This window comes from Equus caballus, chromosome 2, assembly GCF_041296265.1.
Source record: "Equus caballus isolate H_3958 breed thoroughbred chromosome 2, TB-T2T, whole genome shotgun sequence".
Classification (NCBI taxonomy): Eukaryota; Metazoa; Chordata; class Mammalia; order Perissodactyla; family Equidae; genus Equus; species Equus caballus.
The window spans coordinates 36,660,743-36,683,247 of record NC_091685.1 but is presented as its reverse complement, the minus strand read 5'-3'; the positions used below and the strand labels follow the sequence as shown (position 1 = coordinate 36,683,247).

General features: G+C 59.1%; 1 protein-coding gene across 7 annotated transcripts in view; it reads left to right on the top strand.

Moving 5' to 3' along the window:
• The window catches only part of CROCC (ciliary rootlet coiled-coil, rootletin), a 52,440-nt gene that overhangs the window by 13,222 nt on the left and 16,713 nt on the right, over positions 1-22,505 (top strand). For 5 of the 7 annotated variants that reach the window (XM_070260865.1, XM_070260867.1, XM_023635656.2 and 2 more), the window contains 19 exons: positions 880-1,034; positions 5,789-5,974; positions 6,070-6,153; positions 6,228-6,289; positions 6,373-6,538; positions 7,087-7,193; positions 9,556-9,792; positions 10,251-10,347; positions 11,006-11,089; positions 11,524-11,757; positions 12,551-12,750; positions 15,142-15,324; positions 16,239-16,383; positions 17,099-17,245; positions 17,673-17,903; positions 18,667-18,860; positions 19,132-19,259; positions 20,374-20,543; positions 22,044-22,223. In XM_070260865.1, the coding sequence (XP_070116966.1) occupies positions 880-1,034; positions 5,789-5,974; positions 6,070-6,153; positions 6,228-6,289; positions 6,373-6,538; positions 7,087-7,193; positions 9,556-9,792; positions 10,251-10,347; positions 11,006-11,089; positions 11,524-11,757; positions 12,551-12,750; positions 15,142-15,324; positions 16,239-16,383; positions 17,099-17,245; positions 17,673-17,903; positions 18,667-18,860; positions 19,132-19,259; positions 20,374-20,543; positions 22,044-22,223 (2,990 nt within the window). Of the gene's footprint in view, positions 1-879; positions 1,035-2,809; positions 2,896-5,751; positions 5,975-6,069; positions 6,154-6,227; positions 6,290-6,372; positions 6,539-7,086; positions 7,194-9,555; positions 9,793-10,250; positions 10,348-11,005; positions 11,090-11,523; positions 11,758-12,550; positions 12,751-15,141; positions 15,325-16,238; positions 16,384-17,098; positions 17,246-17,672; positions 17,904-18,666; positions 18,861-19,131; positions 19,260-20,373; positions 20,544-22,043; positions 22,224-22,505 lie in introns of those variants that run through there. The other 2 variants (XM_070260868.1, XM_070260864.1) reach the window with 2 other exon arrangements.

Here is a 22,505-nt window from a genome sequence, read left to right as displayed (position 1 = left end):
CCAGAGCTTTGCAGGAGTCCGAGGAGTGGTGCTGTCCATTCCCAGTGGGGAGGAAGGCTACTTTGCCCCTGCTCCTCCCGGCGGACGGCAGCCACCACCTCGGATGTGCTCTGAGCGTCCGGGAAGGCACTCAGCTGCAGCCGGCATGTTTGCAGCTCTCTTGGTGCCGTTTCTGGTGCTCCTGCCGCACTCCTTGTCCAACCTTAACCGCCTTGGGAGGACCAGGGATACTGGGGCCCCTGCGAGCCCCAGACAGAGAGCCTTAGAGAGCCTGCACCCCAGGCTGGAGGAGCCTGGAGGCCCGTGGTGTGTGTCCACTTCTCTGGCTGGGGGACGGGGAGCCCACAGGATGGGAGGACACTTTGACTTCTCCCTCTGGCCTTCCTCATCCTCCTCCTCCGCCTCCCCATCACCTGACCTACACTATCCTAAGCTCGGGCCTCAGAAGTTACGTGGAGCCCTTCCCTTCGATGAGGCTTCCCTGCTCTCCTGGTCTGGTTACTGTTCCACCCATTTCACAGATTGGTAAAACTGAGGCCTGCAGAAGAGCAGTAATTGGAGAAGGAAGGAGCCAGAATTCAGGCCTGAGTCTCCTGACTCCTAGATTCAACCTCCCTGGGTGGTTCACCCCTGGGCCTGCTGGGGCCACACTTCAGCTATGGTTGTGTCCACTCCACGTCTAGCTCCAGGCCTGTCTCTGCCCACCTTCCTGTTCTTCAGCTCTGTCCATGCCATCCAGTGCTGCATCCACTCCCACCAGGCTCCTCCTGGGGGCCTGGTCCATCTTCCTGCTCCAGTGATGGGCCGGGCACCCACAGGGGGAGAACAGCCCCCTGAACCCAGGTAGAAGCCAATCCTGTGCCCGCTGTCCCTCTCCAGCCCCTCTGCCGACCCCAGAGATGGCATCGATGCTGTCGCTGCAGGAGGAGAACCAGCTGCTGCAGCAGGAGCTGTCCCGCGTGGAGGACCTGCTGGCCCAGAGCCGGGCCGAGCGTGATGAGCTGGCCATCAAGTACAATGCGGTCAGCGAGAGGGTGGGTGCTGCCCGGGGCTGAAAGCTGGGCCTGGGGCTCCCCTGCTGTGAGGGTGGGGAGACAGCCGGGGCAGGCCCGCACCCGGGGCAGGATGTGGGCCCTGCCGCAGGCCAGCCGGGGTTCCAGCTGTGGCTCTGCCAACGTGAATGGCCTGGAGTAAATCACTCTTCTCTAAGTCTCTTTTCTGTAGTGGGGATGGTACTATGGTGTGGAGGAATCCCTGAGATAATGGAATAAAGTACCTGCCACTAGGGGTATCTCATCCTGTCTGTCCCAGGCCTGCTTGGGGTGAGGGGCACAGAGAATAAGACCCCTAGAGGCCCCTACCAACTTGAGTCTCTGGGCATCTCCCTATGCTCCCATTTGCATGGCCTTGGGGTCCACCCAACAGTGGCTGGCAGCTGGGACAGGCTGGGGTAGGCAGAGGCAGCTTTCTGCAGGCCCTCTGGGGTGGCCACAAGACCTCCTGCCACTCCCCACGGGGGAGGCCCACCCGAGGAAGGCAGGCTTGCTTGCCTCCATGTCTGGACAGGATTCACATCCCTTGGGGGCCTGTGCTGCAGGCTTGTGGGCGTCTCAGGGCCAGAGGTGCAAGTTGCTGTCGATGCCCTGTCTCCTTTGGGCCTCCAGGCTCATGGGAGGTGACCCTGGGGAGTTGATGGTGGCTGAAAGTTGGTAGGAGAGTTGCATGAGGGAGGGAGTATGTGTGCAGATGGGGGTGTGTGGGTGGTAGTAACAGTCGTAATCGTAGGTACCACTTATTGAGTGCCTACTATGTGCCAGGCACACGCTGGGTTCTTTACGTTTAATGCACCAAGGTCAGGACCGTTATGATGCTCATTCAACAGAGGAGGTAACAGAGGTTCAGAGAGGGAAAGCACTGTGATGGGGTCACAGAGCCTGTTAAGGCTGTTTCTCGACTCCCAGCCCAGGGCCCTGCACTACAGTTTTGTTTCCTGGGTCTAAGAAGAGATAACTGGGCTGGAAGTTCCAGGGGACAGCTGGCCCTGGGCTGGCACGACCTCAGACGTGATCCTCTGATGGTGCAAGTGGGAGACTGAAGCCCAGAGATTGAAGCTGGCCCAGGGTCCCCTGTGTGGTACTGGCAGAGCCAGGGTTGGCTGAGGGCCCCTGAGCCAGGCCTGTCTACGCAGGGGCTTGCATACCCGTGTTGGGAAGAGGGATCTGCATTTCTGTGTGTGGTTGTGGGGTGCGTCCTGTCCTGGTATCTGCCCGCCTGGACAAGCCCCCGACTTGTTGGGACTTGCAGAGGAGTGGGTGGGGGGCCCGCAGTGGCCCCTAGTACTGGGGACAGTGCAGAGCCAGCTTTCCTAGGGTTTGCAGGGGGTGCCCAGGGTGGGTTGGCCTGAGTCCCGCATGGTCGGTCGTGACGGGGCCCTGAGCCAGCCCCCTCCCAGATAGGTCTCTCCTCTTTTGGCCCCTGGGGCAGTGCCAGGCCCCAGGGGGCTGCCTCTTAAATGCCAGCTTCTGACTGACAATGAAGCTAGCGCTGCCCCAGGCTGGCAGGGGAAGGGAAGAAGAGGTGGGAAGTGGCAGGTCCCTTTTCTGCTAGGACACAGCTGCTGGTGCTGGGGCTATAGCATAGGGGGCCCTGCCTTAGTCTAGAAAATGCCCTCATGTGTCTGGGGAGGCGCCTGAGCAGCATGTCGAGGGAGGCTGGGTTTGACTGTGCCCTGTCTGAGATGGTGTAAGTGAGGCCCCCCCTGGAGGCTGGATTGTGTGAGGGTGACCTCGAAGCCTTTCCTTGGGGACAGGTCCACAGAGACCATCAGAGTCTGGAGATCATCTTGTTGCCGATGGGGAAACTGAGGCCCTGAGAAGGCAGCATGATAGGCCCAAGGTCAGTTGTAGAGCTGGGCTGAGACCCCTGGTCCGGAGCTCTTAGGTCCTGCTATACTGTCTCTCCGTGCTGCCACTTGTCCCTGTGCCCGCAGCTGGCGGGGCCTGCCCGTGTAGCTGTAACTGTTGCATGTAGGCAGGGTTGGGGGGCTGTCAGTGAGGTCGTTCTGGCCCTTTAAACCCCACAGCGTCCCTGCGATGGGGAATGGAGGCCAGGTCTGGATCTGTGTCCTGTTGACTGCGTGTAGGGAAACTGAGGCAGGGGCTCCCAGTGGCCACCTCTCAGGTCGGAGGGAGGACCTCAGGGCCCTGTGGAGGGCCCTCTTCTTCCTGTCCCTGAGGAGCGGGTGTTGGGCAAGGCAGCTGGGATGGGAAGGAGGGAGTGGCCACGCCTCCCTGGGCTCCCCCAGTGTCCATGGCAACCTGGACAGAGTGAGTGGATGCGGATCCTAGGGCAGCGGTTGCCAGGGGACACAGTAAACTTCTTTCGTCTTGGCTTGGTGGCAGCTTCCTTCCCTTTTGAATTACAAGTAAAACTGAAAGGCTGTTTTGTGAGGGGCCACATTTGTGGAAAGGGGTGAGGTGTGGCCGGGAGGGGCCTGGGTCTGGCTGTGAGCACTGGGGGAAGCAGGTGAGCACCCCGTGACTGCCCAAACCCCGCTAACGCACAGGATCAGACAGCACCTGGTTCGCACAGTTGTGCAAAGTATGCCACACACCAAAATACAACCCCGCCGGGGGATGCACACAGATTCACAGACTGGGCACCGCGTAATCTACACCCACAGCCAGCCGCCACACAGTCCCACGGGGCGCAAAGCATGTCACCCAGACACAGCCGCACCACTGTGATAGACCCATTCCTCAGACTACATAACATATTGTCTCATCTCGTGGATGTGCACGAAGTATGGGGTCACCGACACACCATGGACATATGCAGAGCCCCAACACACTCCCCAAACCCGCCCACTCATGGTCGTGCACACAGACGTACAGACACGTGAACACATGGGTACACTCACAGACATACCCAACGCCTGCACCACAATGTAGGCCTGTGACCACAGACGTCACCTCACCCAGGTCGCCGTGAAGGCCCAGACACAGAGGCACGTAGGGTCCCATGTGGAGACAAATGACAAAACACAGCCCAGGGGCTGGCCCGGTGGTGCAGCGGTTAAACTCGCACATTCTGTTTCGGCGGCCCGGGGTTCCCCGGTTCGGATCCCGGGTGCGGACATGGCACCACTTGGCAAGCCATACTGTGTAAGTGTCCCACATATGAAAAAAAGTAGAGGAAGATGGGCACAAAGGTTAGCTCAAGGCCAGTCTTCCTCAAAAAAAGGAGGATTGGCAGCAGATGTTAGCTCAGGGCTAATCTTTCTCAAAAAAAAAAAAAAATCCCACCCACACCCAGTGAAGTACAGCCACATCAGTGCACAACACACACGGCATCTTGGTGCCACTGCCACCACACACAGATGTGGACACTGCCCGCCACCTGACAGGTGGACCCCCGACACTGCCTCCCCCATCCCCTCAGACTCTCTTCTCCCAACTCAAGGTGATGCCCCCGAGCAGCCCCTACCAGTCCTTCCCTGTGGGTGGTACTCCAGTGGCCACCATTGCCCTGCCCCAGCGCTGTCCCTGGGGGGTGGGGGACAGAGATGAGGTTGTTTTCAGTTTTCTAGGCGGCTCATTGAGCGTCTCCTGGGCGTACTGGGTCCCAGCAGGCCTGGAGGAGCCTGTACCTGCTGCTGACCTGGCCTGAGCGCATTATTAGCACTGCTGAGAGTAGCTGCCCTTGCTCTTGGCTTCCCTGGGACCCAGGAGGGGTGGGCATGTGAATGCCCTGCCTGAGCTGTAGCCGGCCAGGCGCGGGGGAGGTGGGTGGTGAGTGTGGGCCAGTGTCACAGCCAGTGAGGCTGGGCTGTTGTCCCCGTAGGTTCTCCCTGGGCACTGTCACTACCCTGTTAGTCCTGCTCATCCTCAGCTGCCTCCTCCCTCTCCCATTCCCCAACAGCTGGAGGGGCCCCTGGGACCAGTGGGTGCCTAAGCAGGTTAAGGGTTTCCACCCACGGCTGGTGGGGGGCAGCCAGGGCTGGGTCAGCATCCCACCTGTGCCCGCAGGGTCTGCTGACGGAGGGGCTGTAAGCTGCCTGGGGGTGGAGGAAGCGATGGGCAGCAGAGGCGATGGAGGGGTGGGAACCTGACCTGGGCTGGGACAGAGGGGCATCAACGAGAGGGGCTGTGTATTAGAACATTTGTGAGCGCCTCTTACAAATCAGCGTTGTGCAGTGGGGAGTGGGGGTGGGGCAGGAAGTTCATCTGTGTCACCCTGGGGATGTTTCACACCACCTGTGTGTGCTCTGTGTACACATTGTCTCTGAGCTCAGATGTGCACACATGTATTGATGCCTCTGTTCGAATGTATTCACGTGTGCTCATGCTATTAATTCATGATCTCAGCAAACATGCCACAGTCACTGTTCTGGGTCTAAGATACGGTGGGGGACAGAAGCCAGGCTTTCCTGAGCTCACTCAGGCTGGGGAGACAGGGGCGTGGATCTAAGAATCCTCAACCACAGCCAGGATCAGTGTTTTGGAGGAGAGGCTCATGGTGTACCCAGGCTGCTAAGGTTTGCCCCCAGGTGCATCTCTGTGTTTTGCATGCACATGTTTGTGGGTCCACCTGCATGTGTCTGTGCACGCCCTGTCTGTGTGTCCATGCATGGCTACATTAGCCTGTGCAAACGTTCCTTGCATCCTGGGCTTGCCCACACGTGCCTGCAAGGCATTGTGGGTCTGGGCCCAGCCTGGCGCCCCCTGCAGAGACCTGTGCCTGCCTCCCCAGGAGGCCCAGGACTCTCACCTGGGGCCCTTCTCTGCAGCTGGAGCAGGCTGTGCGGCTGGAGTCCGGGGAGCTGGAAACACAGGAGCCCAGGGGGCTGGCACGGCAGAGCGTGGAGCTGCGCAGGCAGCTGCAGGAGGAGCAGGCCTCCTACCGGCGCAAGCTGCAGGCCTACCAGGAGGGCCAGCAGAGGCAGGCCCAGCTTGTGCAGCGGCTGCAGGTCAAGGTCAGGGTCACCCACTCCTGCTCCTACCCAGCCATGGGCTCACTTTGCCCTGCCCCCACCCCTGGGGCTAACCATCCGCTCGCACCCATCCGCAGATTCTCCAGTACAAGAAGAAGTGCTCGGAGATGGAGCAGCAGCTTCTGGAGAGATCCATGGAGCTGGAGCAGCAGCGGCTGAGGGTGGGTGCCAGGGCGGGGCAGGGCGGGCCCTTCATCCCTGGGTCCAACCTGATGCCCCCACTTCTCCCACGCAGGACACAGAGCACAGCCAGGACCTGGAGAGTGCCCTCATCCGCCTGGAGGAGGAGCAGCAGAGGTAGGGCGCCACACGGAGGGTGCGTGGCTGGCGTGGCGGTCCTCTCCAGCCATGTGCCCACTGCTCCCTTTTGTCCCACCCAGGAGCGCCAGCCTGGCCCAGGTGAATGCTATGCTCCGAGAGCAGCTGGACCAGGCGAGCTCGGCCAACCAGGCTCTGAGTGAAGACATCCGCAAGGTGACCAGCGACTGGACTCGGAGCCGCAAGGAGCTGGAGCAGCGGGAGGCAGCATGGAGGCGCGAGGAGGAGGTGGGCATGGGGTGCTGGAGGCCAGCGGGGCCTCAAGGGTGCAGCCTGACTCGAGGGGACCGGCCCTTGCAGAGTGGTGAGGACTCAGATGTTGGGAGAGGGAGGGCCCTTCTGGCCAGGGGAACCCTGTAGGAGAGTAAAGGCTTGTCGTAATAACAGCTGGCCGTGGTCAGCATGTCCCAGGTGCCAGGTGTGCATCTTCTCTGCTCCTCATAGTAACCGTATACGAGGTGCCATCATCCTCATGTTAAGGAACCTGCCCACGGTCCTGCAGCTGGCAGCGGGGATGCAGACCTAGGTCCCTGGCACTTTCTCCCTTTTGAGTTGTCTCTTGCAACCGGGAAAGGCACTGAAAGCCCGTTCCCTGTGTGAGAGGGCGGCTCCGGAGCGCGAGCGTGACAGCTCCGACACAGCCTCTAGGCAGGCCCGGAGCTGCCCCACGGGAAGACCTGCTCCCCGGGCAACGGTGCCTCCCGGGGTGGTGAGAGCCGGGGAAGGACGCGGGCCGGCCCTCGCCCCAGGCCCTCACTCAGCCGTGTCCCCCGCAGTCCTTCAACACCTACTTCAGCAGCGAGCACAGCCGCCTGCTCCTCCTCTGGAGGCAGGTGGTGGGACTCCGACAGCTGGTCAGCGAGGTGAAGATGTCCACTGAGAGGTGAGGCCTGGCCGGTGGAGGGGGCGGCTCGGGGAGATGCTGCGGCAGCAACTCAACTCAGTTGAACTTCAGTCCAACCCAACACAGCTGCTGTGTGCCAGGCCCTGTGGAGAGGCAGAGGCGACTAGAGATGATTAACTCTTACTACAGGCGTGGCAGTCAGCATTGCCAGGTGTTTACTCTGAGCTGGCCTCTTTGTACCGTTTACTTCATCTAATGTCTACAGCATCCCTACGAGCTGGGAGCTGTAATAATCCCCGTTGTACAGATGAGGACACTGAGGCTCAGAGAGAGAGAGAGCGACCTTCCCAAGGTCACACAGCAATAAGTAAGTGGCCGAGTCAGGATTTACAGTTCCTACTTTTAATCCGCCAGAATATTCAGCTTCTGCTACCAAGGACCTTGCAACCTCTAATGATGAAAAGATGTAAAGTCCCAGAATTCTACGCTGAGGAAGTGAGTGGTCAGTGATATGAAGGTGGAACAGGGAGAATGTCCCGGAGGCTCCGAAGGATGGGAGGGGTGGGGAGGTCAGAAAAACGGTTCAGAAAGGAGATGGAATTTGCACTGACCTCAAGGGTTGGGCAGGATTTTAACTGGCAGAGCTGGGGCACCTCAGGCAGAGAGAAGAGCAGGGGCAAAGGCTCAGAGGTGGGAGAAAATGGCATCCAGCGGGGCTGGAGCGAAAGGCAGGTGCAGGGAGGTCCAGCTGGGAAGCGGAACGTCAAAGGCCTGCCCTGCAGGCCAGCTGAGCAGGTGAGGCTGCCGGGAGAGCCCAGGGGCAGACTGACCAGTCTGTGTCCTTTTTTTACGTTAAAAATTTGTGTAATGAATGATCTTTTGTTAAAACCACTAAATACTCAACCAGTGTCCAAATTTCTAATTGATTCATCGATGTCACAGATGGTTTTGTTCACTGTTTGTCTTCACCATTTGTTTGAATCTGGATCCGCAGACGTTCACAAAGTGCAACGGGTTGATTTGTCTTTTAAGTCTGTTTTAACTTATTTGTTTGAGACACTGGGACACTTGTCCTAAGAGACTCCCAGTCTGGATTCTGTGGTGTCAAAAATGCCTTTGACCCCTGTATTTACTGTAAATTGGATGTTGGATTTAAGGCTTGATCAGATCCAGGATCAGTTTTTGGGTTTTTGGTGAGGAAGATTGGCTCTGAGCTAACATCCATGCCAATCTTCCTGTTTTGTATGTGGGATGCTGCTACAGCGTGGCCTGATGAGCAGTGTAGGTCAGTGCCCAGGATCCAAACCTGTGAACCCTGGGCCACTGAAGCAGAGCACATGAACTTAACCACTATGCCACCGGGCCGGCCTCATTTGGTTTTTTTCTTTTTGACGAGACTTCTTTGTGAGTGCTGTGTGCGTTTCCCTCAGGAGGCCCTTTATACCTGGGTGTCTCTTTTTGTGCTTGGCAGCGCCTGATGCTCAATGCCCAGATCCAGACATTCATCAGAGGGTGCAAACTCGCGATTGTCTCATTCTTAACTGGAATTCCTCTATAATGAAGCTCCCTGCTATTCAGTCCCCGGCGGTACAGTTCATTCCCGACGGGAAAGGATTGAACCTATTTGATGTATTTTAAATATGTTGTCTTTTTAAATTAGCATTTAAAGATTTAATGTTTTAGTTTTGAATAACTCACATATCCGCAAGGGTCACATTTCAGAAGGGTGTGCCGTGCAGTCTCCCTGCCCTCCTGGACAGGACGACCTGTTTCCTGAGTGACCTTCCGGGGTTCTCGTACACAAGCAAATGCCGCAGATCACACAGAGACACACACACCCACTTTTTATCTGTACTCTTGGTAGAATTTCATCTTTGCAGTTCTAGAAGCTGCTTTCTTCAGCTAATAGTTATGGTGGGGGAGGCCTGTATCAGGCTCTGAAGAGCTTCCCCATTCTTTCTTCTTCTCAGCTGCAGAATGTTCCACTGGATGGATCTATCATGATTTACTTAATAGCAGCCCCCTTTTGATAAACATGTGGGTTGCCGCTGGTATTTCTTACACGAGCAATGCTGCAGCGCATCGCCTCATACACAGGGCACTTACCTTGCATTGGGGCATATCTGTAGGATAAATTCGAGGGGTACCGGTGGTGGGTTGAAGAGCCTATCCATTTACAATTGTCAGAGCTCATCCTCACAGCCCTCCGTCGTGGTGACACCTGCTTACCCTCTCGCCAGCAGTGTAGCGGACTGCGTTTCCCCATAGCCTCACTGATACTGGCGTTATGTGACTTTTTTTCCCCAATCTGATAGTGACAAATGGCATCCCACTGTAGTTTGAATTTACACTTGGGAGCCCAGGCCCCATCCCATCCCCATCCCGGGTTCTCTTCCCCCAGGGACCTGCTGCAGCTGGGAGGGGAGCTGGCCCGGACCTCACGAGCCGTCCAGGAGGCAGGCCTGGGGCTGAGTGCAGGCCTGCGGCTGGCCGAGAGCCGGGCCGAGGCGGCCCTGGAGAAGCAGGTGCTGCTGCAGGCCCAGCTGGAGGAGCAGCTGCGGGACAAGGTGCTCCAGGAGAAGGAGCTGGCCCAGCTGCAGGTGCAGAGCAGCCTGGACAAGGCTGACCTCAGTGCCAGGTGGGTGCTGGGCAGACACCACGCGAGGCAGGCTTCCCTGCAGGCTGGGCACCCAGAGATGCACGGATGGGCCCTTCCCCTGCGCGAGGCCAGCCACTCTTCCCAGGCACCCCGTTTGGCAGAGGGGGAGAGTGAGGTTCAGAGGGCTCTTGCCCAGGGCACGTCATGAGCAGTTCACCCTCTGATGCCAGACTTTGGCTCCTCGTTCCTGCGACCTGGACACGTCGAAGAGTGCTTTCCCATGAGATAAAGTGGGGGGCAGCCTCATTCTCATTTTACAGCTGAGAAGTCCAGGGCCCAGGGAGGAGAAGTGACTTGCTCAAAGTCACACAGCGAGGGAGGTGAATCCTAGGGTTTCTGCCTCAGGCCTGGGGAAGCATGAAGGACACAGAGCTGGGGGGTTCGAGGAGAAGCCAGGGTGAGTCTCCTACTCACTTCTCTTGCTCCCCCACCTCCAGGGTGAAGGAGCTGGCCTTGACAGTGGAGCGCCTTCAGAACCAGAATCTGGAGAAGGATCGGGTCAACAAGGCCCTCACCGAGAAGCTGGAGGCCCTGGTGAGAGGCAGCTACCCCTGAGATGTGGCAGGGTGGGATCCATGGACACAGGCCGAGGGCTGGGCTTCTGAGACCACCCCTGAGCATCCCGCTCAGACTCAGTTTCACCCATCGTTAATTGAGCACCTAGTGTGTGTCAGGCTTAGTGGTAAACACAGTCACCTCCTTTATCCCATTCCATCCTCTCAGCAGCCCTGTAGCGTGATCCCCATTATACAGATGAGGAAACCGAGGCCCAAGGGGAAATGCTTGTGCAGTGTCTCAGAACCAGTAAGCTGGGGGATCAGGACTTGAACTCATGCTGTGCCCTGCTAGCCCAAGGCTCTTTCTCTTGGAACTCAGCTGCCTCCCCACCACAGGGACACTCCTTAAGTGTACCACCTGGGTCAGTCACCCTTCTCTGTGGGGTCTGGCCTGGGTTCTATGTCTAGCTCTTCTCCAATAGGCTGTGTGACCTGGGGCAGGATGCTGCACTTCTCTGGGCCTAGTCTATTCAGTGAGGGCACTGGGGCTGCTGTGGGGTCTACCAAGTGGTAGCCTATGGGCACGGCCTTAGAGGCCACGGTATCGTGGGTGGACCAGGGAGGGAGAAGAAGGTTGGGTTTCAGACTAGGTCAGAGGCCCTGACCCCCTTTCTGTCTCCGTAACATCACTCCAGGAGTCCCTGCGGCTCCAGGAGCAGGCGGCCCTGGAGACAGAGGATGGAGAGGGGCTGCAGCAGACCCTGAGGGACCTGGCACAGGTGCGCGGCTGGAGGGAGCAGGAGAGGGCTGGAGGGGGGAACCCTGGGGAGGGCAGGGCCAGGCATCCGGGGCCACCACGCCCTCTGGTGGCCGTGAGCTGAACTGCAAGTGGGTGGGGGACCTGGAGATCCAGGCTGCCTGGCGCCCGCTGTCGGGGGAGCCCCGGGTCTGAGGAGAGGCGGGGGACTTTCTGGGCCCATCTGTGAGGAATACTGAACAACGTCTTATCAATGAATGGGAGGCCTCATCTGGCGGGCTGAAGACTGTGAGCTAGTGGAGGTGGAATCAGGAAGACTTCTTGTAGGAAGAGGGCTTAGAATGTGCTGCAGAGTTTGAGATGAAGCTGGACACGTGGCCCCGCGGCCTCGCCTGGGCTTCCCTGCCCAACTAACCCCGCGGCTGCCCTCCTTCGGCCTCCCTACCCCACCCTCAGGCCGTCCTGTCGGACATGGAGAGCGGCGTCCAGCTAAGCGGCTCCGAGCACACGGCGGACGCGTCGGACGGCAGCCTGCGGGGGCTCTCGGGCCCCCGGACCCCGTCCCCGCCGCGGCGCTCCTCGCCCGGCCGCGGCCGTTCCCCCCGCCGAGGCCCGTCCCCCGCCTGCTCCGACTCCTCCACGCTCGCCCTCATCCACTCCGCCCTGCACAAGCGCCAGCTGCAGGTCCAGGTAGCTGGGGCCTGAGCGTCCCGGGGCGGGGCCGGGGCCGGGGCCCTGGGGGTGGGGCTTGGGCAGCCCGGGGGCGGGGCCAGGCCTCTGGGGGTGGGGCCAGGGCCCTGGGGGTGGGGCTTGGGCAGCCCGGGGGCGGGGCCAGGCCTCTGGGGGTGGGGCCAGGGCCCTGGGGGTGGGGCTTGGGCAGCCCGGGGGCGGGGCCAGGCCTCTGGGGGTGGGGCCAGGCCCTGGGGGAGGGGCTTAGGCAGCCCAGGGGCGGGGCCAGGGCCCTGAGAGAGCAACTGAATCAGGACCCTGGGAGGCGGTGAGCTCTGGGGCAGAATCTGAGCTCAGAGTGGGAGGGGCTTGGGCAACTGGGGGCGGGGCCTGGGGAGTGAGGGGCCTGGGGCTGAGCTAGAGTCCTGGTAGAGAAAGGAAGATGAGGTTCCAGGACAGATGGAGCTAGGACCCTGGGAAAAGGCCTGGGAGGAGGAGTCAGCCTGGGATGAGAGGAGCCTGGGGTAGAGTCAGAACCCGGGAGAGGAAGGAGCGGGCTTGGTGGTTTGTCTGGCATCCTGAGGGCTTCGGTCCCAGTTGCTGGGGACCCCAGGGAGATGGAGACTCAGAGCTGTGGCAGAGGGCCCGGGAGGGTGGTGAGGGGCACAGCGAAGGGAAGTGAAACCTAGTCTGGGGGCTTAGCCCCAGGCCCAGGCCACAGAGTAGGCTGGTGTACGTACCTGGAACTAGCAGAGAGGAGGCGGGCACTGGGAGCCTCCTAGGTTCCCCAGACCCAGTGATTCCCACGCCGCAGGACATGCGGGGGCGCTATGAGGCCAGCCAGGACCTCCTGGGCACCCTGCGGAAGCAGCTTAGTGACAGCGAGAGCGAGCGCCGCGCCCTAGAGGACCAGCTGCAGCGTCTGCGGGACAAGGCCGACGGGGCCACCCAGGCCCATGAGGACGCCCAGCGCGAGGCCCAGCGCCTGCGGAGCAATGTCGACCTCCTGAGCAGGTGCCCGGGGGGTCGGAGGTGGGGCCTCTGCAGAATCAACCTGCGCCTAACGCTAGCCCCAGCCTACAGACATGTGGATTTGAACTAATGTGGTGGCAAGTAGCCGTGGGTGGCTGTTAAATTTAAGTTGATTAAAAATTTTTAAAAGTAGAAATTCAGTCTTTCAGTTGCACTAGCCACATTTCAAGTGCTCAGTAGCCACATATGGCTACAGAACATTTCTATCTCAAAGAGTTTGTTTTTGTTTTTTTTGTTGTTGATCTGGATGGATTTTTTTTTTTTGAGGGAGATTAGCCCTGAGCTAACTACTGTCAATCCTCCTCTTTTTGCTGAGGAAGACTGGCCCTGAGCTAACATCCATGCCCATCTTCCTCTATACGTGGGACGCCTACCACAGGATAGTGTTTGCCAAGCGGTGCCATGTCCACACCCGGGATCCGAGCTGGCGAACCCCAGGCCACCGAGAAGTGGAACATGCGAACTTAACCGCTGCGCCACTGGGCTGCCCCATGGATGGATTTTTTTATTCCTTGGCTTTTTAAAAAATTTTTATTATTTTATTGCGGTCATACTGGTTTATAACATTGTGTAATTTCAGGTGTACGTTATTATATATCCGTTTCTCTATAGACTGCATCGTGCTCACCACCAATGGTCTATTTTTTGTCTGTCACCTTACATATGTGTCCCTTTGGTAACCACTCATCTGTTCTGTTTGTCCATGTGTTTGTTTATCTTCTACAAGTGGGTGAAATCATGCAGTGCTTATCTTTCTCTGTCTGGCTTATTTCACTTAACATAATACCCTCAAGATCCATCCATCTTGTTGCAAATGGCATGATTTCGTTTTTTCTATGGCTGAGTAGTATTCCATTGTATATATATACCACATCTTCTTTATCCATTCATCAGTCGATGGGCACTTGGGTTCCTTCCATGTCTTCGCTATCGTGAATAATGCTGCAGTGAACATAGCGGTGCATAAATCTCTTTGAATTGTTGATTTCCTGTTCTTTGGGTAAATCCTCAGTGGTGGGCTAGCTGGATCGCATGGAAGTTCTATTTTTCGTTTTTTGAGGACTTTCCCTGCTGTTTCCGTAGCGGCCGCACCAGTTTGCATTCCCTCCGGCAGTGGATGAGGGCGCCCTCCAGCAGTTCTATCAACAGCACTGTTCTAGACTCTGTTTCTTGGAGATTTTTGAGACAAATTAGCCATCTCTTAGCTGCCTGGTTGTTTTTTATTTTTTGTTGTTGTTTTTCAGTGTTTCTCTTGGTAAATGTAACCGTGTAATAAAAAGTATGAGAAATGGAGGGGAAATAAAAAGGTGAAACCTCCTCTCAGCCTCGCCTGCCCGTCGTCACCCCTGTTGGTGTGCTGGTCTTGCTTCCTGTTGTGTTTCCTGGCGGTGAGGTAGAAAGCATTTCCTGTCCACCTACTGTGTGCCAGGCTCATCGCCACTTGCTTTACCTGGATGATCTCAGTTTGGCTCCCCGTCAGATTCACTCGGTGCAGAACCGTTATTGTCCCAGGGTTGAGAGACTCGCCCAGTGATGTGGCTGGTGATGGAAGTGGAAGTCAGGTCCATCTCATAGCCAAACCAATGCTTCCTGTGCCCTGGAAGGAGGGGGCTCTTTATATAGTTGTGTTCGCAGTGGACACCTCATTTTCCATTCTGCTGGTTTTCCTTAACACGATGTTGCATGTTTTTCCCAGCTACTGCCAACCTTCGTATCTAGTGTGCTTACGGGCTTCCACTCCGAGTGGATGGGTGGGGCGTTGGAGGATATGACAGTGGTCAGCCCCCAGCCTGAGCTAGAAACCCCAGTGGCTCCGAAGGAGGCCTTCAGGACCCACCCCGTCCGTTGCTCGTGATTGCCGGGGTTGGAGGAAATGGCAACGCTCTGCGGATCTTCAGAGCTCCCAGTTGCTGCTCCTCCCTCCCCTGCCCGTGCAGCAGGAAGCTGTGGGACCTGGGCAGACCCAGCTCTGTGGGGCCTCCCGGAATTGAGGGGCAGGGGTGCTGTAGGGCCACTTCCTGTCATGTGGACTAGTGGAGCTGGCGGCAGAGTTACCCGTGTGTCCCAGGAGCCTGGCGTGGCCTCTTCAACCTGGTGGGGTGGTGCGCGATATGCCAGGGGCTCCATCTGTTCCACTGGGCCTCCTAGTCGGCGGAGTGAGGGAGAAGGAAAGCCGGGTTCCCTCTGCTGGGAAGGGTCAGCTCCTGGGAGACGTGCATGAAATGAGTTGGCCATGGCAGGATCAGGGAAGGTTTCCTGGAGGCGGAGGCCTTAGAGGATGACGGACGTGGCTCCTGGCTAGGGCGGGGGCACCATCTGCCCCAGCGAGAGCAGCCGCAGCAGCCCTCGGCTCCCCCTGTCCCCGTGCTGCAGGGAGAAGGACAGCCTGGCCCACAGCCTGCAGGCGGCCCAGCAGCAGGCAGAGGAGCTGCGGCAGGAGCGGGAGAAGCTGCAGGCGACCCAGGAGGAGCTGCGGCGCCAGCGGGACCGGCTGGAGGAAGAGCGGGAGGACGCCGCGCAGGACGGCGCGCGGACGCACAGGGAGCTCGAGCGCAGGCGAGTGGCTTCTGGCCTCCCTGCCCGGGCGCTCGAATGGGCCTTGGGGCTCCCGACAGCGTCCCTGGGGTTAGGGAGCAGCTCCTGTGTCCTGGCTCCCTGCCGTCTTGAAGGGTCCTCACAGCACCCCTCTGATGTAGGGTCTTCTAACCAGCCCCATTTGGGGAAACTGAGGCTCAGGGATGTATAGTCACTTATCTAGGATTGGAGAATTGGTAGGAGGTAGAATGTGAATGATGATGACAACCATAACTAAAGTGACAGTAGTAATATTAATATTTTTAAAAAATTTAAAGATATGGTAATAATATTAATGTTAATATTACTAATATTAACGCTAATGTTACTAGCCCACCAGACGCCATTTTAAGCACCGGGATTCTCTTATTTAACCCTCATGATAACTCTGATGTAGGAGCTGTTGTTACCCCCATTTTATGGAAGGTGAAACTGAGACACAGAGAGGTCATGTAACTTGCCCAAGATCACACAGCTAGTTAGTAGAAGAGCCAGGATTTGTGCCCATGTGTTCTGCCTTCAGAGTTAACCTCTTGACCCTTGCACTGTTTACTTCTCTGAGATATAGGTAACAGTGACGTTAGTACACTGTGGTAGCAGGTGTTATACTCGTTTCAGAAGGCCCTCGGGGAGATGTGTCAGTCATTCTTTAAGCACTTCCTGTTCAATAGGTCATGGATCCTTATAATAGCTTCACAAGGCAGGTGTTACTCCATTTTGCAGATGTGAAAACTGAGGCCCAGAGCCAAAAGCTGGTGGGCTTGGCTGCCCTTGTGGGTGAGACTCTTGTCCTCAGGGCTCCTGCCTCGGGCCTGGTCCCCGGCCCGCTCCAGCTTGTCTGGCTGCGGGAGACTCAGGGAGTGACCTGGGGCGCCTGCCCGCCCTCTGTCCCACAGCCATCGACAGCTAGAGCAGCTGGAAGGGAAGCGCTCAGGGCTGGCAAAGGAGCTGGTGGAGGTGAGGGAGGCGCTGGGCTGTGCCACGTTGCAGCGGGACGTGCTGCAGGCGGAGAAGGCCGAGGTGGCCGAGGCGCTGACCAAGGTGGGTCCCTGTCTGCCACACGACCACCCGCTTTCCTCCACCCTCAGCCCCGGGCCTTCTCACACTGGCTGCAGACTGACCCCTATTTCTGTCTGACCCCTGACCCTGGTCATAGACTGAGCCCTTCCTTTCGGACACAGGCTGACCTTTGACCCAGGCCACAGAGTGACCTCTGTTAGTGGTCATTTCCCTGCTTTTCCAAATGCTCCTGGGCCAGTGCCTGCAGCTCAGGTCACCCAGTCCCATCTCTGGACACAGGTCCTGGGGTCTCTGAGAGTTGGGGCCACAGTCCCTGGTGGGTGCCTGCCCCCCTCCCTGTAGTCTGGCCCCTGAGTAGCCTGCCCCTAAACCCCGCTCTGGGGACCCCGTGGCCCTGCCCCACAGCGTGAGCCCAGTTCATTTGTTCTTGCACAGCTGAGGGGGCGGCTTCTTCTAAGCAGCTTTGTAGGCAGCAGGCCGTCTGCACCATCGCTTTCTGTCTCGTGTGTGTCTTCTTCGGTCCCCTCCCCATCTCTGAGGGCCCTGTCTGTCCGTGCCTCTCCTCGTTTCTCTCCCACCCCTCCCTCCTGCTCTCCCCATCTCTCTGCCTTTCTCCCCATCTCTCCTGTGTCTCTGTGTCTCTGCACATCTTTTCCTGTCTCTCCCCGTCTCTCCCCTTCCCTCTGCATCTCTCCCTGCCTGACCGTCTCTGGCCACCTTGGTCCCGACCCTGCAGGCCGAGGCTGGCCGCGTGGAGCTGGAGCTCTCAATGACCAAGCTGAGGGCCGAGGAGGCCTCCCTGCGGGACTCCTTGTCCAAGCTGAGCGCCCTCAACGAGAGCCTCGCCCAGGACAAGCTGGGTCTGAACCGCCTCGTCGCCCAGGTATGCCGGGTGCCACCGGGCGCACCTGTCTCAGCCTCGTCCTCCCCATTCAGAGAGACCCCACCGAGGCGTCCCCGGCCCAGCCTCGGCCCACACCCCCCTGCACCCTGCCTCGCCGCACATCTCCCTGCACATCTCTGTCCCAGCACCTGTCTGTCTTGGTCCCCTCTCTTTCTGTCTCTGACTCTGTCTGTCTGTCTTCTCTCTTACAGTCTGAGAGAAAAGCGGCTCTGGGGGCCCTCCTCTCTACTCCCCCCTCCCCAGTGTCCACAGGCTCAAGGGCACTGTCCTTTCCCCAAGGGAGGCTCCCCCGGCTGGCTGTGATACGTGGGTGGGTGGAGGCGGCATCCTTGGGCCGGAGTGGCACCCCGTTCCCCGGGTGGAGGCGCTCGGCTGATCTGCTCGTACGCCTCCGCTGGCCCCACAGCTGGAAGAGGAGAAGGCGGCCCTGCTGGGCCGGCAGCGGCAGGTGGAGCAGGAGGCCGCCCTGGCCCGGGAGGAGCAGGAGCGGCTGGAGCAGCTGCGGCTGGAACAGGAGGTGGAGCGGCAGGGCCTGGAGGGTTCCCTGCGGGCAGCAGAGCAGGCCCGGGAGAGCCTGGAGCACCAGCTCCCCGCGCTCCGCCAGGAGCGCAGCCGGCTGCAGGAGCAGCTGGCCCAGGTGGGTGTCTCGGGGGGAGGGGAGCCGTGGGGAAGGGGTTCCAGGCCCCCAGCCTCCCATCCTGTCCTGGGGTAAGTCACAGGCTTGGGAGCCCGATTCTGGGTTTAATCCAGCCCTACCTCTACTGGCTGGGCCTTGGGCAAGCTCCCCATCCTCCCCGTGCCTCAGTCACCCCATCTGTGACATGGGGCTCGTAGTTCTGATCACCAGGGTTGTTCTAAAGAGTGCCCCGTGTGAGCGCTTGATGGGCAACTCAGCCCTCAGTAAAGGTGGATGATGTGACGGTAGGCAGAGAACTTTAGAGTCGGGCTCTTAGACTTGGTGGGATGTCATAGCTGGAAGGGACCTTAGGGTTTTAGGGATCCAGGGACCTTCATCGGTGTCTGTCCTCGAGGACCCAGTTCCTGGGAAGGGCCTCTAGGAGATGGGCCGTGGGGCACAGGGAACAGGGCTCCAGGTTCCTATGAGGCCTGCAGAGCAGCTTGCCTTTGGTCTTGTTTTATGTATTCAGCTTCTCTGGACATTTTAGGGTACAGAAAGGGTCCTGAAACTGCCCGAACTGAGTGAGGACCCTCATTTTTGCACGCTTGTGCATTGCAGGCTCAGAGAAGGCTATGATTTGCCCAAGTGCACACCAGCATGTCAGGGCAGAGCCTGGGCTCGAACCCGGGTCTCCTGCCTGCCAGGCTGCGGCTGGGTCAGGCTGGGTTGGGGTGCTGCATGATGAGCAGGCTGGGGCTCACGGGGCCTGGGTGGGGGCCAGCTCTCCCGGCAGCTGAACGGGAGGGAGCAGGAGCTGGAGCAGGCACGGCGGGAGATGCAACGGCAGGTGGAGGCGCTGGAGCGGGCAGCCCGGGAGAAGGAGGCGCTGGCCAAGGAGCGGGCCGGCCTGGCAGTGCAGCTGGCGGCAGCTGAGCGAGAAGGGCGGACCCTGTCGGAGGAGGCCACACGCCTGCGGTAAGGCCATGGGGTCTGCCAAGCCCACCCTGGGGGGTCTGCGTGGGCCACACAGTGACCAGCCACGCCCTGGCATCAGCCCGCGGGGTAGTTACTTAGGAGCCAGGCTTGCCAACATGCCCTAGCTATGGCTCGGGCTACCCCAGGCAGCGGGGGCCTGGCTGGGCAGGTAGGCTGGCACCTGCCCCACAGCTGGCCACGCCCTGGGATCGGCAGTTTCCTGGGCCTGGGCGGCCGAGTCCTGAGGCCTCGGGGACTGTGTGTGCCTCAGCGTGGAGAAAGAGGCCCTGGAGAGCGGTCTGTTCGAGGTGCAGCGGCAGCTGGCCCAGCTCGAGGCCCGCCGGGAGCAGCTGGAAGCAGACGGGCAGGCCCTGCTGCTGGCCAAGGAGACCCTGACTGGTATGGGGGCCAGGGCTGGGCGGAGGGAACACCAGGCTCGAGCCCAGGCTGTAAGCCGTGGAGTTCTGGGCTCTTAGGGAAGTTGGGAGCACTGGCTTTGGACGTTCCAGTCCTGGCTGCTGCCACTTAGATCTGGGCTTTCTTGAGCAAGCCGCTTCTCCCCTCTCTGGGCCGCAGCCTCCTCATCTGACAGTCGAGGTGATAGTGCCCGCCCTCTAAGGCTGTCGCCAGGATGAGGTGAGACAGGCATGTGGCGGCCGCGGCACAGTGCCTGGCTTGGCCAATGGTGGCTGCTGTTTATCGTCATCAGGGCCTTCGAGAGTTGTGGTTTCTGTAGAGCATCGACTGCTTTTCCGATGACTCTCTTGGCCCCGCCATCCCAGCCCTGTTTCCCTCCACGTTCCCCACTCAGTCTCTGAACTCGGCTTCTTCTCGCTCATCAAACATTTACTAAGCAGCTACGTGGGCTGTGAAAGTTAACTTTCCTGTCCACGTCCACCTGAGCCGGGCAGAACCAGGAAGGGAAATGCTGACCGAGTCTCTGGTGGGCTTCTGACCCCGAGATGGTTTGCAGGTTGTCCACAGTGGGGTACACCCTCCCCGTGGTCACCTCCATTAGTGCTGACAGTCAACAGTCCACCAAGTATGTTTAAGGCCATCAGTCGTTAAAGGAGATGTCCTATGGAATGCTGTGCAGCTCTGGGAAATTACCTGTCTCCTCTGAGCTTCCAATTCCTCATCTGTGAATTGGGGAGGAGATGTGGTACCTAGGCATGTTATGACGCTGTGGTGAGATTAGATCCGTCAAGTGCTCAGCCAGGTGCCTGACCCACAGTAAGCACAATAACGAGGGCCACCTCCTCAGTCCTTTCATCCCTTTGATGCCGTTCCAGGTAGGTAGGGAGGAGGACAGGGCCAGTTAGGCCCCTTCGGCAGGTGGGGAAAGTGAGGCCCAGAGAGGGCGAGAAGCTTCTCCAAAGGAACCCAGCCCAGATGCCAGGTTTGCCCTCTGGCCTCTGGGATTTTGCCCACAGGGCTCACCTGGCCTGCGTCTGCTGGCCCACACAGAGGTGCTGACCCAAGCCTGTCCCTTCCTCCCATCCCTCCTGTGCAGGGGAGCTGGCGGGCCTGCGGCTGCAGATGACCACTGCGGAGGAGAAAGTGGCTCTGGACAAGGAGCTGATGGCCCAGAAGCTGGTTCAGGCTGAGCGGGAGGCCCAGGCCTCTCTGCGGGAGCAGCGGGCAGCCCATGAGGAGGACTTGCAGCGACTCCAGCGAGAGAAGGTTCGGGCAGCAGGGTCCCTGGGTCAGGGCGGGCAGGGCTCTGAACTGTTTCCTCTGTGACCTCAGGCGAATCATCCTTCTCACTCTGCCTCAGCCTCCAGATCTGTGAAATGGAGCTTCATCTCTGTCCCAGAGGCCCTGGGGGACGCTGGCAGGGTCCATCGGGGATGCCTTATCAAACATGCAGATTCCCAGGTCCCAAATCTACTCTGGCCCTGGTGATCCTGATGCAGGGGGTCCACAGCCACGTTTGGGAAGTGCTGACCTAATGTAGAGTAGGAAAGCACTTTCATTTGCTGAGAAGTGCTGTTTGCATATGAAAGATCATTCTGGAACCTGAGCACATAGAAAGGTGATGACAGGCCAGGTTACTAGAAGAGAGAACAGAGCTGTCTAAAGACACCGGCTCTGGAGTTATATTGGCTGGATTTGGACCTGATCGTGGCCACATACTAGTTATGTTACCTAAGGTCTCTGTGCCTTCATCTCCCATCCGTAACAATGGGGACGATGCTAGTGTAGGATAGTGTGAGGATGAGATGAAATAATCTGTACAACGGGCTTAGCATAGTGACTAGCACTTCGTAAATGCTCCATAAATGCTGGTGGTTATTATTATTATGGTACCGAAATGCTCCCCAGAGGGACTTCGGGACCCATCTTGGACCCGGCTGCCTCCGACAGAGGTTCAGGCTGCACGACTCCAGGGGGTGCCCTTCACCCTGTACCCTTCTTGGATTTGGGTAGATAGTATCCCACTTCTCCAGCAGGTGGCGGCAAAGCATTTGAAGACGGGGCGCCTGGGTCTGTTTTCACCAGGGCGCTGGGGCCAGGCACCCCTGTGGACCCCGAGTGGGCTGTTCTCTGCCTGTGGGTTCTACCCACCCCCAGACCCCTTCATTCCTCACAGCCGGCCCAACTCCCCTCTACGCCGACCCCGGGCCCCCTTCCACAGCTTCTGAACAGCCCCCTAGTCTAAAATTCAGGTTGCTCCTCGTCACCCTGGCTTGAGGCTCTCTGTTGCCCCCACTGTCTTCAGAGTCGGGCCCATTCCTCTCAACAGCCCATAAGGCCCGGTCTGGCCTGGCTACCGCGTGGCTCTGGCCCCATCCCTCGCCATGTCCCCCTCGTGGTCCAGGCTCCAGTGACCTTAAAGATTGCGATTTCCCTGTCCGTCGTGTTTCCTCTTTCCTCCAGGTCTGCTCTGGGGCTGTGCTCTGGGCCTGGGGCTCTTTTGCTTTTCTTTACCTGGCTCACTGCTCATCTCTGTCCAGGAAACACTCTCTGACCCCAGGCCAGGTGCTGCTGCTCCTTGGGGCTCGCAGAGCCCTAGCATGTCCCGGTCACAGCCCTTATCACCGACCTCACCTTGTAGTTTACCTGGTTACCTTCCCTGTCTCTCAGGGTCTGGGGTGCAGGTGGCCCTTGCTGCCCTGAGGTTGGCGAGGGCCTGCCCGGGCCCAGCCTCGGGGCTCACACGTGCCTGGGCCTGGCCCCCAGGAGGCGGCGTGGCGGGAGCTGGAGGTAGAGCGGGCCCAGCTGCAGAGTCAGCTGCAGCAGGAGCGGGAAGAGCTGCTGGCCCGGCTGGAGGCCGAGAAGGAAGAGCTGAGCGAGGAGATCGCGGCCCTGCAGCAGGAGCGGGACGAGGGCCTCCTCCTGGCCGAGAGCGAGAAGCAGCAGGTGTGTGAGCTGTGGCGAGGCCTCCGCCGCTGTCCCGGGGGCCCCTGTTCTGGCGCCAGTCCCCCTCAGCCACCCAGCAGCAAGGAGCCCGGAGTCCCTGCCTGGGCTTCAGTTTCCTCCCCTGCAGGATGGGGAACCCGAGGGGTGTTTGTGAAGCGTCGCTGAGACGCTGTTCAGTGAGCCGTGCCTGCCATGGTGGGACCGGGCTGAGCGGCCGCCACAGGTGTGACACCACGAGCATTGGTTCCAGGGAAGCTGACCCTCATTCTCCCATGCCTCCTC